At 36.4% G+C, this 17,209-nt stretch overlaps 1 protein-coding gene across 1 annotated transcript in view; it reads right to left on the bottom strand.

The window, feature by feature from the left end:
• Positions 1 to 5,257: 5,257 nt before the first annotated feature.
• Positions 5,258 to 17,209, bottom strand: part of armh3 (armadillo like helical domain containing 3) — a 35,551-nt gene continuing 23,599 nt past the window's right edge. The window contains exons 21-26 of the mRNA XM_067416418.1: positions 15,900 to 15,982; positions 15,691 to 15,817; positions 15,540 to 15,615; positions 13,866 to 13,944; positions 11,931 to 12,047; positions 5,258 to 6,112 (exon numbers count right to left, since the gene is read on the bottom strand). Of these exons, the coding sequence (XP_067272519.1) occupies positions 6,020 to 6,112; positions 11,931 to 12,047; positions 13,866 to 13,944; positions 15,540 to 15,615; positions 15,691 to 15,817; positions 15,900 to 15,982 (575 nt within the window). The 3' untranslated portion in view covers positions 5,258 to 6,019. The remainder of the gene's footprint in view (positions 6,113 to 11,930; positions 12,048 to 13,865; positions 13,945 to 15,539; positions 15,616 to 15,690; positions 15,818 to 15,899; positions 15,983 to 17,209) is intronic.

The following is a 17,209-nucleotide window of genomic DNA, read 5'->3' on the forward strand; positions in this document are numbered from 1 at the left end:
ATTCTAAATCAAAGTATATTTTTATTCTGATTAAAGTATATTTACATATTCTGAAAGTATTTTTTACATATTCTGATTAAAGTAAATGTATATATTCTGAACTAAAGTATATTTACATATTCTGAATCAAAGTATATTTACATATTCTAAATCAAAGTATATTTTTATTCTGATTAAAGTATTTTTACATATTCTGAAATAAAGGTATATTTACATATTTTGAAAGTATTTTTACATATTCTGATTAAAGTAAATGTATATATTCTGAACTAAAGTATATTTACATATTCTGAATCAAAGTATATTTACATATTCTGAATTAAAGTATTTTTACATATTCTGAATCAAAGTATATTTACATATTCTGAATTAAAGTATTTTTACAGATTCGAAATTAAAATATTTTTACAGATTCTGAATTAAAGTATTTTACATATTCTGAATTATATATTCTGATTAAAGTATTTTTACATATTCTGAATCAAAGTATATTTACATATTCTGAAAGTATATTTACATATTCTGAATCAAAGTATATTTAGTTTCTGAATCAAAGTATTTTTACAGATTCTAAATGGAAGTAATTTAACATATTCTAAATCAAATTATATTTTCATATATTCTGATTAAAGTATTTTTACATATTCCACATTAAAGTATATTTACATATTCTGTATCAAAGTAAATTTACATATTCTGAACTAAAGTATATTTACAGATTCTGAACTAAAGTATATTTACATATTCTAAATCAAAGTATATTATATATTCTAAATCAAAGTATATTTACATATTCTGAATTAAAGTATATTTACATATTCTAAATGAAAATATATACTCAGATTCTGAATCAAAGTATTTTTACATATTCTGATTAAAGTAAATTTACATATTCTGACTAAAGTATATTTACAGTTTCTGAATCAAAGTATTTCTACACATTCTAAATCTTTTTTGACACATTCTAAATCATAAGCATATTTTGCTTTTTCTGAAAAATAATCTTGTGCACATTCTGAATCAAAACCACTTTTTTTACATTAAAATATTTCCAAATGCTAAATTTTATGATTTTATAAACAATGCCAAAATAATTATTTGAGCATTCCAACTCAAAGGTGTTTTTATGTGTTCCAAATCATCATTCCATATTATATATTGTTTGACACAATCCAAATGAAAATCATTTTAGTGTCAAAAACATAAATCAGCCTAAATGATGCTTTCAGAGATGGGAACGCATGAATCTCCTAAATACCCTTTCTTCTCAAATGAGTCTTCCGAATGTCTAAATAATATGAATAAATCATTCATTTTCTGTGGTTCGAAATTTTGCACATACTTAATATTTCATAGACCAGAATAGTGCAAGGATGAGTTTTTGTCTTGAACTATTTTTAAACCACACATCTCCAAAAAAAGATTTCTCTCCTCTTCTCCTGAAAGCTACATTAATGAAATCATACTGTTGGGATGTATATATAACTGGTAGGATGACTATGAATCTGTAAGCACATATTTTGGGTTTATATTTATCCATCTAAGGTCTGAAAACATGAGAGCAGAGTACAGGACACAGGCTGACAGCACACACTCTTGATCATGAGGCTCTAATAATAAAACACACACTCAGCCCTCTGATGCGCACAGAATAATGCACTTTGTAGGCTCTACGTTTTTTAATAAAGCGATTTTAAGAACTCAACAGTGATCAAAGTTAGATGATGGGAATGGATATAATGCTGAGGATGTTAAAGGTCCAGGTATCGGACATGTCAGAGGAGCTTCTTCAGAGTATTCATGGATTTAATATGCTAAATGTGGAGACAGACGGCATCACAGAAATCAGCACAAATATCCCTCAGCAATATTGATCAGTGTACGAGTATGAGTTACTGTACATCTTTCACAGAGTAGAGCTCATATGATCCAAGTCCCATAGTTAAAAAGAAATAGCTGAATAGGAAGTTAAATAGTTCAAGAAAGAATAAACTAAACGAAAGGCAATGGAGATTGAGAAATATGGTTGGGCAAGATAAGCCTATAGAGAAAGAAAATCAACAGCGGTTTTATGCAGTTCAGCTTTAGTTATAAAGTCCTTTTAACAAAGGAGACGGTCTCTAAGCAGCTTTTCATGAACCCGTCCAAACAGAGACCGCACCACACACACCCTCTCATGAAGTCTCCGATCAGTGTTTTGTGCTTCAGAGAGACCGCACCACACACACTCCTCTCATGAAGTCTCCGATCAGTGTTTAGTGCTTCAGAGAGACTCGCACCACACACACTCCTCCTCTCATGAAGTCTCCGATCAGTGTTTAGAGCTTCAGCAACATTTACAGTCACTGACTTATTCAACGCTGCTCCATAGATATAACCTGGAACTTGTGATTATATTCACTGTTTTAATTAACTTATTTAATGGTTGTATGACTTTCTTTCTGTGGAACATAATAGATGATCTTTTGAGATTTTAATTTGTTTTGTCTATAACAACAGAAGTCAAGGGTAGCCTATAACCAGAATGGTTTGGTTGCCAACATTCTTCAAAATATCTTCTTTTGTGTCTTCCATCTTCCATTTAAGCAGATGCTGTTCTCGTCATACAGCACATGCCCTCTGAAGGAGGAACTTAAAGCTCTTATCTCAATGACACACACAAATGTCTCCAACTCGGCAGTTATGGGGAATAAATCCTGAACGGAAAGAAGTTTAACTTATTAGAGGTAAAATATGGTCAGTGATAAAAAGTTGAAGGTGTTTCTGAAGACTCCAGAAGTTCACTGTGATGCCAGAGCAAGACCCAAACACAACACACTGGCCATCATCGAGCATGTTGTACAAAAGAAGATTTAATTAGGAAACAAACACCCATAAATAATACTAAGGCAGAGGAGTCAAATACTCATTTAGAGCCAGGTACAGGAAGAATGTGCCAAGAGCTTCTTTGACGTGTCAGTTTTATTCAATGTTGATGTAAGTTCTGATGAGTGAATAGTAGAACTGGTCTGAATTCTGTAATGTGCTCCAGAACTGGGCTCTCTCACACACTCACTCCTCTTTCAGGAGTGTGTCACATTAATACGTGTGTGTGTGTGTGTGTGTTTCTCTCTCTGCTCAGAGTGACAGCTCAATATACAGCTGTTCTTACACTGCAACGTCATATCTGTTCATGATGCCCCACTGAAATACTGGCAAATACTGAGAGCGACCCAAAACATTAATGCATTCATCTCCTGAAAACGGTCATGTTAAAAAGCATAAGAAAAATTATATTTTGCTTTAAAAAAGCACAAATTTGTTTAATTTACTAATTGTAAAATTAAAGTATATTAACCCCCCAAATTCTCATCACCATGATAAAAATAAACTGCAATTTCATGTAAAAGTATGATGTTTTTTAATAGAAAAGAAAGGGAGGGATAATTATCATTACTTTATTAAACTATAATAAGAACATGATTTTGTCACATTACAATAATGATAATTTGAGGGGAAGTGATGAACTGTCATGACAATTAAACCTGTTTTAGAAAAAATACGATTTAATTTGATGAGAATTAAGCAAATTTCACACACAAATTCTCATTACCATATATATATATTAAACATTTTAAGTATGTATTATGGTGGTACGATATACTTTATTTATGAAGTTTTATTTTTTTAAATAATTATATTATTTTGTGTATGACTATTAGAATAATGAGAATGAGATTGTGACATTACTTTTGCATTGCGTTAATTATAATTTTTTTGTCGCATTACGGTATTGGGAATTATTGTTGTTTTCGCATTATGATAATTAAAATTGTTATTTCAATACGTTAATGAGAATTATGTTCTATTTGCATTATGGTAATGAGAATTGTTTACATTATGGTAACAATTATTTTAAAAATTATTTTACATTACAGTAATGAGAATTAAGTTCTGTTTGCATTACGGTAATGACAATTATGTTCTGTTTACATTACGGTAATGAGAATCATGTTCTGTTTGCATTACGGTAATGGGAATCATGTTCTGTTTGCATTACGGTAATGAGAATCATGTTCTGTTTGCATTACGGTAATGACAATTATGTTCTGTTTACATTACGGTAATGAGAATCATGTTCTGTTTGCATTACGGTAATGGGAATCATGTTCTGTTTGCATTACGGTAATGAGAATCATGTTCTGTTTGCATTACGGTAATGAGAATCATGTTCTGTTTACATTACGGTAATGAGAATCATGTTCTGTTTGCATTACGGTAATGAGAATCATGTTCTGTTTGCATTACGGTAATGAGAATTATGTTCTGTTTACATTACGGTAATGAGAATCATGTTCTGTTTGCATTACGGTAATGAGAATCATGTTCTGTTTGCATTACGGTAATGGGAATCATGTTCTGTTTACATTACGGTAATGAGAATCATGTTCTGTTTACATTAAGGTAATGACAATTATGTTCTGTTTACATTACGGTAATGAGAATCATGTTCTGTTTACATTACAGTAATGACAATTATGTTCTGTTTACATTACGGTAATGACAATTATGTTCTGTTTACATTACGGTAATGAGAATTATTTTCTGTCTACATTACTGTAATGAGAATCATGTTCTGTTTGCATTACGGTAATGAGAATCATGTTCTGTTTACATTACGGTAATGACAATAATGTTCTGTTTACATTACGGTAATGAGAATTATTTTCTGTTTACATTACTGTAATGAGAATCATGTTCTGTTTGCATTACGGTAATGAGAATCATGTTCTGTTTACATTACGGTAATGAGAATCATGTTCTGTTTACATTACGGTAATGAGAATTATGTTCTGTTTACATTACGGTAATGAGAATTATGTTCTGCTTACATTACGGTAATGAGAATTATTTTCTGTTTACATTACTGTAATGAGAATCATGTTCTGTTTGCATTACGGTAATGAGAATCATGTTCTGTTTACATTACGGTAATGAGAATCATGTTCTGTTTACATTACGGTAATGAGAATTATGTTCTGTTTACATTACAGTAATGAGAATTATGTTCTGTTTACATTACGGTAATGAGATTTATTTTCTGTTTACATTACTGTAATGAGAATCATGTTCTGTTTGCATTACGGTAATGAGAATTATGTTCTGTTTACATTACGGTAATGAGAATTATGTTCTGTTTACATTACGGTAATGAGAATTATGTTCTGTTTACATTACGGTAATGAGAATCATGTTCTGTTTGCATTACGGTAATGAGAATCATGTTCTGTTTGCATTACGGTAATGAGAATAATGTTCTGTTTGCATTACGGTAATGACAATTATGTTCTGTTTGCATTACGGTAATGAGAATCATGTTCTGTTTACATTACAGTAATGAGAATTATGTTCTGTTTACATTACGGTAATGAGAATTATGTTCTGTTTACATTACGGTAATGAGAATTATGTTCTGTTTACATTATGGTAATGAGAATTTGGAGAAAACATGTTTAATTGTCATGAAAATAGGTCAGAATGCAAATCTCAAACATTTGAATGGCTTTTTATTAAAGCAAATTATAATTCTTTCTTTTGAATGTATAAATTATGACCCAGACATTTTTCAGGTTCATGCAAGGAGATCTTGTTTGCATTCACTCGCCTGGACACAGGTATAGAAAAGACTAAAATAGGTGTGGAGTGTGTGTGAGCACTTCGGTTTGATGGGTTTGATACTAAGGCCATGAAGAATACGCAGTAGAATCAACTGAAACAGCACCACATCACCAAAATAAGGAGAAAAGAAAGGACCAGGCAACCAGAATCAAAATTCATATTGTGCAAAGATGGGCTGATTGCTCTGTAGAGCTGACACCAGTCTGTTCTGCTCACACTGCATCAATAATACAGCCTGAGGATCAAACCCAGTCCTGTCCTCCTGAAGTCTGGGGTAGTAGTGAGAAGCCTCAGGTGAGTGTGTGTGTGTGTGTGTGTGTGTGTGTGTGTGTGTGTGTGTCAGTATGAAGGTCCTGTGGTCTCAGGATATGGAGGAGAACTCCTTCAGCAGGACATCCTGACTCATGGTGCTCAGAGACACGTTCTTCCTCACGTTCAGGCTGATGGAGCGCACCTGGAGGAGAACAAACGCATCAAAACACATTAAAGTTTAAAGAGAGTTCCTAAGGGCAGCCACTGGGCTCAGTTAAGCAGGAAAAGGATGGAGGGACACCAAAATGTTCAGCTTTACAGTAACTCGGCAGAATGTACTGAACGTTTTAGAATTAACCTTTCTAATTGTAATAACATCTATCATTAACTAAATGTAAATCATTTCTAGGCCAGTCTCTTCTACCAATATTCCACAATATAAACAGAAGTTTTATTTTTCCCTAAATGTGATGTTTTCTGTTTTAGATTATTAGTGTAGTGTCATTCCACCCATATATACAGCAGTGGAATGAAATGTTGATTTTCTAGACAGGCAGTCCCAAAAAACAACAACTGACAAAAATGCCACTGATAACTGAGGACATATGGAGGCTGTACATATGATCCCTGTAAGCCAGGGCTTTGCAAAGTGTGTGTGCCAGAGCATGCCAGGAGAGGTTTGCAGAGGGGCAAACATGTATCAGTTTATTAATGACCAATACATTAGAGGAAACAATACTTTAAAAAGCTAAAAGAAGCAGGTCTGTGTTTAAAGCGTGACCTCCTGGAAAGTGAATGCACTCCAACAATCAGTCCAAGTGAGCCCTAATGCGGAGCAAACCCTGGTGACTGAATGCAAGATGGCGGAGAGGATAGTGTGACTGAATGGACACGTGTGGCGAGGTGGACTCGAGACGTGCGACACCAGTGAAGGACGAGAGAGGACCAGGCCTGGACTTTACAGTGTGTCTCATTTATGCTTTATTATGTTAGTTGGTGCCAGACGAGCCGGTCTGAGTATTTCACAATCTGCTCAGTTACTGGGATTTTCACACACAACTATTTCTAGGGTTTACTAAGAATGGTGTGAAAAGGGAAGAGCATCCAGTATGCGGCAGTCCTGTGGGAGAAAATGCCTTGTTGATGCTCGAGGTCAGAGGAGAATGGGCCGACTGATTCAAGCTGATAGAAGAGCAACTTTGACTGAAATAACCACTTGTTACAACCGAGGTATGCAGCAAAGCATTTGTGAAGCCACAGGGGGTCTAACACAGTATTAGTATGGTGGTCCTAATAATCCTTTAGGTGAGTGTGTGTGTGTGTGTGTGTGTGTGTGTGTGTGTGTGTATGTATGTGTATATATATATATATATATATATATATATATATATATATATATATAATATTTTTAAACTATTTTTTGTTTTATCAGGGTTTCTAGAGGTATTAGAGGCATTTATGAACAAATGTGACTAGGTCTGCTCCTAGAAAATATGAAACAACTTTTACTGAACCTTCTGATCTTCTTTTCCAGCACAAATATCTAAAGATTCTTACATCAAGACACATTTACTGGAGGAACAACACGACTGAAGAGCAGAAATCCTGGGAAAGGGATTTTATGATTAAAACGAGCTCAAATATCTGACAATGTGTTCATAAAAATCAACTCTTGTTCCTTCATTTAACCACAGATTAGTTTGTAAACGAGACTGGATTTGCAGACAGGATGATATCATGAATGAACGGTGCAGCACACTAATGTGAGTAAAACGTGTTTTTATATGTAATAGTATTGCATTGTTATAGATCGTATGATAATATGTACGTGTCTAACTGAACATTAGCGCGCTGTCACAGGCTGGAGAATCCTTTTTTGTTGGTTTATTGTGATTCAGGATCAGACTCTGACATTTATGGGCCAGGACTCGCTAAACCCAACGTCCTAGAGCTGTGTGTTTTCCAGACGGGCTACAGAAACCTAAGGCCGTCGGCAGGCCGATGAATCTTCAACAGTAAAATAACATTCATTTCTTGATCTGCGCTGTTCACTCTCTTGACTTGATATTTGAAGGGCACGTGTGTGTGTGTGTGTGTGTGTGTGTGTGTGTGTGTGTGTGTGTGTGTGTGTGTGTGTGTGTGTGTCCATCAAAACCCAGCGTTCAGGAGAGAGCCTCAAAACCAGTGTAGAAAATAGCCGATTACTGATTAGTTATGATGTTTCTGAATGTAGAAACCACATTAGTTGACCTCAGACAACAGTATAAAAGTAAAAAAAACTGTTCATGACACCTTTGACAAAATAATTATTTTTTAGGGCCCTATGAAATGCACTTTATTTTTCCAATGTTTTCCATTTTAGGGTGAAGTATTCTCTCACATGAGGGCGAGTCAATGACGACAGAATGTGCTCATTATTGGGTGAACTGTCCCTTTAAAGGACAACTCCGGTGAGAAATGACCCTAGGGGTAATTAACAGATGGTTACCAAGTAGATCTATCTCTGGGATGCGGTTTCATGAAAATCAAATGTAAAGAGTTTTATCTCTAAAACAGATTAGTTTATAACGCTAGTCTATGGGGCACAGGGTAAGTGAAATTAAATCGCTAGTTAATACCACTAACAGCTCAAAATAGCCTCACACTAACACGGCAGCATAATGAGCGTCCCTACTTCTAAGTGTACAAACAGTTTAATAAGAAGATGCTTTATAAAGACAGTACATTACACATTTACAGAGAGCAGACATCTTGGAAAACAGTAGTAAAGAGTCGAGCCATTAACGCTGTGCTAAGAGATGAACTGTGACAATCTCATAAGAGACGCCTTCTTCCCTTGGAGTTAGTCAACCATATATTTTAATAAACCGATATAACTGGATATAAGATGGCTGCCGTCTGTAAACGCGTAATGCACTGTGCTTATAAAGTATCTTATTATTAAACTGTTTGTCAATCAATCAATCAACTTTATTTACAGTCTTGTTCAAAATAATAGCAGTACAATGTGACTAACCAGAATAATCAAGGTTTTTAGTATATTTTTTTATTGCTACGTGGCAAACAAGTTACCAGTAGGTTCAGTAGATTGTCAGAAAACAAATGAGACCCAGCATTCATGATATGCACGCTCTTAAGGCGGTGCAATTGGGCAATTAGTTGAATTAGTTGAAAGGGGTGTGTTCAAAAAAATAGCAGTGTGGCATTCAATCACTGAGGTCATCAATTTTGTGAAGAAACAGGTGTGAATCAGGTGGCCCCTATTTAAGGATGAAGCCAACACTTGTTGTAACATGCATTTGAAAGCTGAGGAAAATGGGTCGTTCAAGACATTGTTCAGAAGAACAGCGTACTTTGATTAAAAAGTTGATTAGAGAGGGGAAAACCTATAAAGAGGTGCAAAAAATGATAGGCTGTTCAGCTAAAATGATCTCCAATGCCTTAAAATGGAGAGCAAAATCAGAGAGACGTGGAAGAAAACGGAAGACAACCATCAAAATGGATAGAAGAATAACCAGAATGGCAAAGGCTCAGCCAATGATCACCTCCAGGATGATCAAAGACAGTCTGGAGTTACCTGTAAGTACTGTGACAGTTAGAAGACGTCTGTGTGAAGCTAATCTATTTTCAAGAATCCCCCGCAAAGTCCCTCTGTTAAAAAAAAGGCATGTGCAGAAGAGGTTACAATTTGCCAAAGAACACATCAACTGGCCTAAAGAGAAATGGAGGAACATTTTGTGGACTGATGAGAGTAAAATTGTTCTTTTTGGGTCCAAGGGCCACAGGCAGTTTGTGAGACGACCCCCAAACTCTGAATTCAAGCCACAGTACACAGTGAAGACAGTGAAGCATGGAGGTGCAAGCATCATGATATGGGCATGTTTCTCCTACTATGGTGTTGGGCCTATTTATCGCATACCAGGGATCATGGATCAGTTTGCATATGTTAAAATACTTGAAGAGGTCATGTTGCCCTATGCTGAAGAGGACATGCCCTTGAAATGGTTGTTTCAACAAGACAATGACCCAAAACACACTAGTAAACGGGCAAAGTCTTGGTTCCAAACCAACAAAATTAATGTTATGGAGTGGCCAGCCCAATCTCCAGACCTTAATCCAATTGAGAACTTGTGGGGTGATATCAAAAATGCTGTTTCTGAAGCAAAACCAAGAAATGTGAATGAATTGTGGAATGTTGTTAAATCATGGAGTGGAATAACAGCTGAGAGGTGCCACAAGTTGGTTGACTCCATGCCACACAGATGTCAAGCAGTTTTAAAAAACTGTGGTCATACAACTAAATATTAGTTTAGTGATTCACAGGATTGCTAAATCCCAGAAGAAAAAAAAATGTTTGTACAAAATAGTTTTGAGTTTGTACAGTCAAAGGTAGACACTGCTATTTTTTTGAACACACCCCTTTCAACTAATTGCCCAATTGCACAGCCTTAAGAGCGTGCATATCATGAATGCTGGGTCTTGTTTGTTTTCTGAGAATCTACTGAACCTACTGGTAACTTGTTTGCCACGTATCAATAAAAAATATACTAAAAACCATGATTATTCTGGTTAGTCACATTGTACTGCTATTATTTTGAACAAGACTGTATATAGCGCTTTTACAATCACGATTGTGTCAAAGCAGCTTCACAGTGTCAAACAGGACAATATTGCAACAAAATTAGATTTGGCTGTACAGTCGTTCTGGATAAAACAGTGATGTTATCAGCTTATTTTAATTTATCATATAGCGACAATGTTGGCAGATCAGTATTATAGTTTATAGAATTAAATAAAACCTAATTCATAAATTTTATTTGCATAATTTGTTGAATAACTTTAATCATAATTTTGTGTCCCCAACTGAGCAAGCCAAGCCAAAGGCGACAGTGGCAAGGAACCAAAACACTTACAAAGTCAATGCGATAAATCTCTTCAGATAAAACTCTTTGCATTCGCATCCCAGAGAACGATCTGCTCGGTAACCATCTGTTAATTACCCCCTAGGTTCATTTCTCACTGGAGTTGTCCTTTATGTGACTGACCCATCCTACTTTTGATTTATTCATACAAACATTGACAAATTTCATGACATTTTGCATTATACAGTAAATGAGCAGTTTCTGCGATTCTCTACACATTTTCTGCATCCAGAAATCATATGGCTTTAAATTAATGCCATGACACTGAATTTAATATATTAATTTCTGCTCCATTTTAAAGACCTGCAGCAACCCTGATAATCGTATTAATTAATTTAATGAATTTTACCAAAACACCTACATTTTTATTTGAGTAAAATATATATATATTTTTACTTTAATAACAGGTTATAGCAAAAGTTTAAATTGCACATATAAGGCAGTTTTTAATAACAGAATTGTGTTTCTACTAAATGATGGCTGTAATTATTGAATTAAATTAAATTATTAAATGTGTTTCTATTAAATGATAGCTGTAATAATTAAATAAAAATAATTAAAACACACACACAGGCCAAGGACAAATAGAAATGGATATGTAATACAGTGCAAATACAAAATGCTGCTCTCTAGAGTAATTTGTCTAGTTGGCTAACGGGTTTATGCTCATGAATGTAATGCTACATGACATTATTGTTCTCCAGCTGTTTCACTGACATCTTTCTGCATTTGAAACACTGACTGACGATTATATGAGACAGGATTGATTCAGTCAGTTTTCTACATTCCTCTGATGTTCATTTATGTTAGTGTGCTGCTGAAGAGATGATCGGTGAAAATCATAGGGTCCTTCAAAAACATTATATAGGGGGACCACGGCTAATCACACGGTAACTATAAGATTATCAAATAAAATGTCACAATAATAATAAATGAATAAAATGTGCTACCAGGTACCACAATTTTTGAAATGTTGTCACTGAATCACTTTAAAAAATTTGCATTGTGGTACCTTTTGTTGCTGCTGTGCCCTGCAGCCAATCATTAACAGCTAAAGGAAGGAAGTATCCTGCCAAGCAAACTCTTAATAAAGCTTACCAGCTCTTTGAAAAAGCCTGCTTCTTTGGGCTGCTCTGAGTAACGCTCAAACTGATCCAGCCCGTCCTGTAGCTTCAGGGTCAGTGTGTCGTAGTTCGAGCGAACCACCTCCAGAACCTGCAGAGCACAGACACACACACTTACAGGAAATCTACTTCATCTCTGCACTCAAAATACAAAATGCATGTTAAAACTTCTTTGTCAAAATGAGAGACAAATCGAAGTGATTTCCTGTGGTAATTGTTGCGAGATATCCCAGTGCTTTTAAATGGGATGGGTCTAGAGTTTGACTAATCCGTACTCTTCAACTAAAGGAAGAGAGGGTAGACAGAGGTCATGTGGAAGCATCTGGTCCAGCGAGATAAAAGAGAAGGGAAGCTGGCATAACTGAGCTCAGGTCAGCACATGGCATCATTAGCCTACAGATCAAAGGCTAATCGAGCAACATCTGTGACGGTCCTGATGAACGGCTGCTCTACAACAGCTCTTTCATCAACACATATACATGCATATTCACATTACAAAGCAATTCTCTCATTTCTCATAATGACTGCTAATGCTCTGCCACAGTACACAGGTATATACACAACTGAGGATGTATTTAAAGGCATAAAAAATAGCTAGTTATTTTGTCCGAAAAATGCTTAAAATGTAATTTCCAGCACAAAGGGACAAACTAAAATGTGGTATGAATTACATTTTAATTAGCTTGACATTTGGTGTTTTTGTAGATCATAATGGTGACATTTGGGTGGACAAGCTACTATGCGTTGTTAGAAAAACGCATGCTCTTGAGCTTGATATAATCCTCCTAGCAGATTTATCCAATCGCCACCAAATTCAGTCAGCATGAAGTCAACATATTGAGGATGCTAAGCTGCCAGCAGATTTTTGATCTCTCGAACGGTTTGGCTGTGGCGAGGAAACAAATTTATGGTGAGAAAAGATAAACAGGAAGCATGTTATAACTTATAACTTCTGCATACATTGATTAATTTGGATGAAACTTCATCTGTGTGTTTGTGGTAAGAGGCCAATTACATGTATGTGATTATTGTGAGTGAAAATCATAGCGCCACCAACTGGCAGCAGGAAGTGTGTAACTTTAAAAAATGCTTATTTTTACCCAATTTGTGAAAGGATTCTTGATATATTAAATACTGTTGCCATGGTAATGAATCTAACTAATAATATTCTAATTTTTTAAACTTGTAGCATCATTCAAATTGCATGAAACCCGACACACACACACACACACACACACACACACACACACACACACACACACACACACACACACACACACACACACACACACACACACACACACACACACACACACACACACACACACAAAAGATGTCATCAGAAGACATGGGAAAAGCCTTAGAAACGGGTGTGGTCGAGGGGCTCAGTAGTGTCATCTTTTGACAAGTGAAGTGTGGGGGGGGGGGGGTTAATTTTACCTACATTCACCAAATTCATATATTACATACATATATTACATATATTGATCTCATCAACTTTCTAATTTACAGTCATTAGCACCGACCAACAGAAAGTCCGATATTTTGTTTTGAATGTGTATTTTTGGAAAAATTAGGCTCTGAATTTTTAACTACTACTCCTAGGGGATTCATACAATTCAGACCAAACTTTCTGAACATGATGGCAATACATTGAAGATGTTAAATTGCAATCGGATACTGAACATCGCAAACGGTGCTGTCATGGCAAGGGATTAAAGTAATGACAAAAAGGGATCAAGAAGTCTCATATCTTCTAAATAATACATTGTTATTACAGCATTTTTTCTATATAAAATAGTACAAATATTAATAAACATAAGTGATTATAAAGTACATTTTCTCTGCAGAAACCCATTTAAGTCTGTGGTTGTGAGTTAACTTCTGGTCTGTGAATGTCTGGAGTTACCTGATCTTCTGAGAGCTGCGAGATGTGGTTCACAGCAGCGTACGACTCAATCTTGGGATTGAAATGGTTAATAATTGCCCTAAAGTTAAAAAAAAAAAAAAAAAAAAAACACAGACATTTGAGATGTATTTCATATACTTGAGTTAGTATGTGACCTGCATTGGAAAACGGCGTATTAGCTGTGCTATGACACGCCTGGCTGAGAATAAAGGTAGAAGTTCAGAGGTGTGCTTCTTTCAGATATTCTGCTGTAACCATTTGCATTATGCATGCTTTTAAAAAACAACAACATGCGCCTTCTTTTGTGCGGCACAAACGCATGGTGACATCTCTGAAAGCCCAGAGAACGCTACCACATTACCTCAGACTCAAAGATCAATAATTTATTCACTACGCCCCAAACCAGAGCAAATAATACAAAACACACATTGTACCAAAGCTATCTGATGTCAGACATAGACTTAAACTGAAGCAGCACATCTTTAACTGGCATAAAAGGCTGATAAATAATATCTTTATCATCTTTTTTTGCCTTTTATAGACATATTTATGGCTTTTACAGAAAGTACGGTCAATGTTAAAATGAACCAATACTGTAATATTACATCTGCAAAATTCTACAGCCTCTAAATGATCTAAACTGGTCTGAAAACCTACTCTACTACATGCCTTCTGTCGTCTGTTTAATAGTTCATACTTTTTTTTTTTAAAGAAAAGGCCTTTCAGTATAAAAGAGGGTTTGTAGCTACGTCACGGTTTGGTCAGTTACCCGGATGCGCGGCCATATTGGAGGTACTCGGATGTAAACGACAGCATGGATTGCATGGTTAATATACCACTGAAGACTAATTTCTACTAATTTGTTACGTCTAAACCATGGGAAAAAATGTGAAAACGTGTGGAAGCTGCGAAATCATATAGAGAAGGATGCGATATTTTGAGAAACTTAAGTTCTTAGGCGGTAAAGATCCGTACGAGCTAGCTCATTTCTCCTAGACTCATTAACCGACAATTCTCAAACATAGTGAAAAAAACGATGTGTATAATTGTTACATGCAGTGAACCGCTCTGTTTCACATGTTATCAATTACATCTCTGATGTGGCCAATGTTACGAACCATAGCATAGTAAAACATTTTTCCTTAAGCACTTCAGGCACTTTTTTTTCCAATTAGGCTGAAAGTTTTATATTTATTTATTTCCTTTTGAAAATGTAATGTGTGATTATAGCAGTTCACATTGCTTTTTGTTGTTGTAACAATTTTATTTAGTAGAGTACATTTTCACATAATTTGTGAAATGAATACAATCATACAATACAGTCAAAAGTTGTGGCATACCATCCCAAACTGTTCTGTTGCTCTTTTAATAAGTTCCTGTCACTGCCGTGTTGTTTTCATTTTCAGCAGAAATAAATCAGCAAAAGTTCAGTGGCTTCGTTTACGTTTGGTATCGCCAATATGTTGTAATATGTGTAAACTTTTAAAGGTGTACTTGATTACCCATACATGGATTATTATGAGAAATAGACTGATATTAATATGTATTACTGGTAAAGATCTCACTGTTTTACATTACAAGCAGAATTTCATCGGACTTTCTGGCCATGTAAATATCAGCATCTCCAGCAGGTTGAGTGTTTTTTCTCCATGTCCTCAGTGTATGAGTTCTTACCTGACGTTGACGAGAGCGTGAGTAACTTTGCTAGCAGGCTCCTTCCACTGGCCAGCGTTGGTGGAGACTCTCAGCACTGCGGGTCATGAATATCAGGTTTAGCTTCAGTCTTATGGATGAGATCGAGCATGTGTACAGCGGACTGACTTACCCATGCAGTAGAGGTTATCAAACACCTGATGCATGCGGATAATCTCATAATAGAGCTCGTCGTAACTGCTGGGGGTGGGCAGAAACGTGTCTCCATATGTGATGAACATATTGAAGAGGTTCACCACCTAAAGCAAACCGGACAGACAGAGTGTGTGTGTGAAAGGCAAACCCCAGGTGTATCTGTAGTCTTCACTGAGTGTGGTTTACCTGAAGAGCCAGCTGGAAGATATTGTGCTTGGCCAGAAGGCCGGTCTCATTAGACAGCAGGAACTTCAGGAGGTTAATGAGAGCTGGAAAACACAATCAACAGAGCCATCTGAAGAGATCTGACCTGGGACTCTCAGCAGATTTAGAGGAGCGTCAACAAGCTCATTTGTAAAGGGGTTGCAGGGAAATATACAGGTCTTTCTCAAAAAAAAAAAAAAAATAGCATACTGGGATAAAGTTCATTATTTTCCATAATGTAATGATAAAAATTAAACTTTCATATATTTTAGATTCATTGCACACCAACTGTAATATTTCAGGTCTTTTATTGTTTTAATACTGATGATTTTGGCATACAGCTCATGAAAACCCAAAACTCCTATCTCAAAAAATTAGCATATTTCATCCGATCAATAAAAGAAAAGTGTTTTTAATACAAAAAAGTCCACCTTCAAATAATTGTGTTCAGTTCTGCACTCAATCCTTGGTGGGGAATCCTTTATCAGAAATGACTGTTTCAGTGCGGCGTGGCGTGGAGGCGATCAGCCTGTGGCACTGCTGAGGTGTTCTGGAGGCCCAGGATGCTTCGATAGCGGCCTTAAGCTCATCCAGAGGGTTGGGTCTCGCGTCTCTCAACTTTCTCTTCACAATATCCCACAGATTCTCTATGGGGTTCAGGTCAGGAGAGTTGAGCACAGTAATACCATGGTCAGTAAACCATTTACCAGTGGTTTTGGCACTGTGAGGAGGTGCCAGGTCGTGCTGAGAAACCAAATCTTCATCTCCATAAAGCTTTTCAGCAGATGGAAGCATGAAGTGCTCCAAAATCTCCTGATAGCGAGCTGCATTGACCCTGGCCTTGATAAAACACAGTGGACCAACACCAGCAGCTGACATGGCACCCCAGACCATCACTGACTGTGGGGACTTGACACTGGACTTCAGGCATTTTGGCATTTCCTTCTCCCCAGTCTTCCTCCAGACTCTGGCACCTTGATTTCCCAATGACATGCAAAATATGAGCAACAGTCCAGTGCTGCTCCTCTGTAGCCCAAAGTGTCTTGCCCTGGGGAATGCGGCACCTGTAGCCCATTTCCTGCTCACCCCTGTGCACGGTGGCACTGGATGTTTCTACTCCAGACTCAGTCCACTGCTTCCGCAGGTCCCCCAAGGTCTGGAATCGGTCCTTCTCCACAATCTTCCTCAGGGTCCGCTCACCTCTTCTCGTTGTGCAGCTTTTTTTGCTACACTTTTTCCTTCCCACAGACTTCCCACTGAGGTGCCTTTATACAGCACTCTGGGAACAGCCT

Source organism: Pseudorasbora parva, chromosome 14 (genome assembly GCF_024679245.1).
Source record: "Pseudorasbora parva isolate DD20220531a chromosome 14, ASM2467924v1, whole genome shotgun sequence".
NCBI lineage: Eukaryota > Metazoa > Chordata > Actinopteri > Cypriniformes > Gobionidae > Pseudorasbora > Pseudorasbora parva.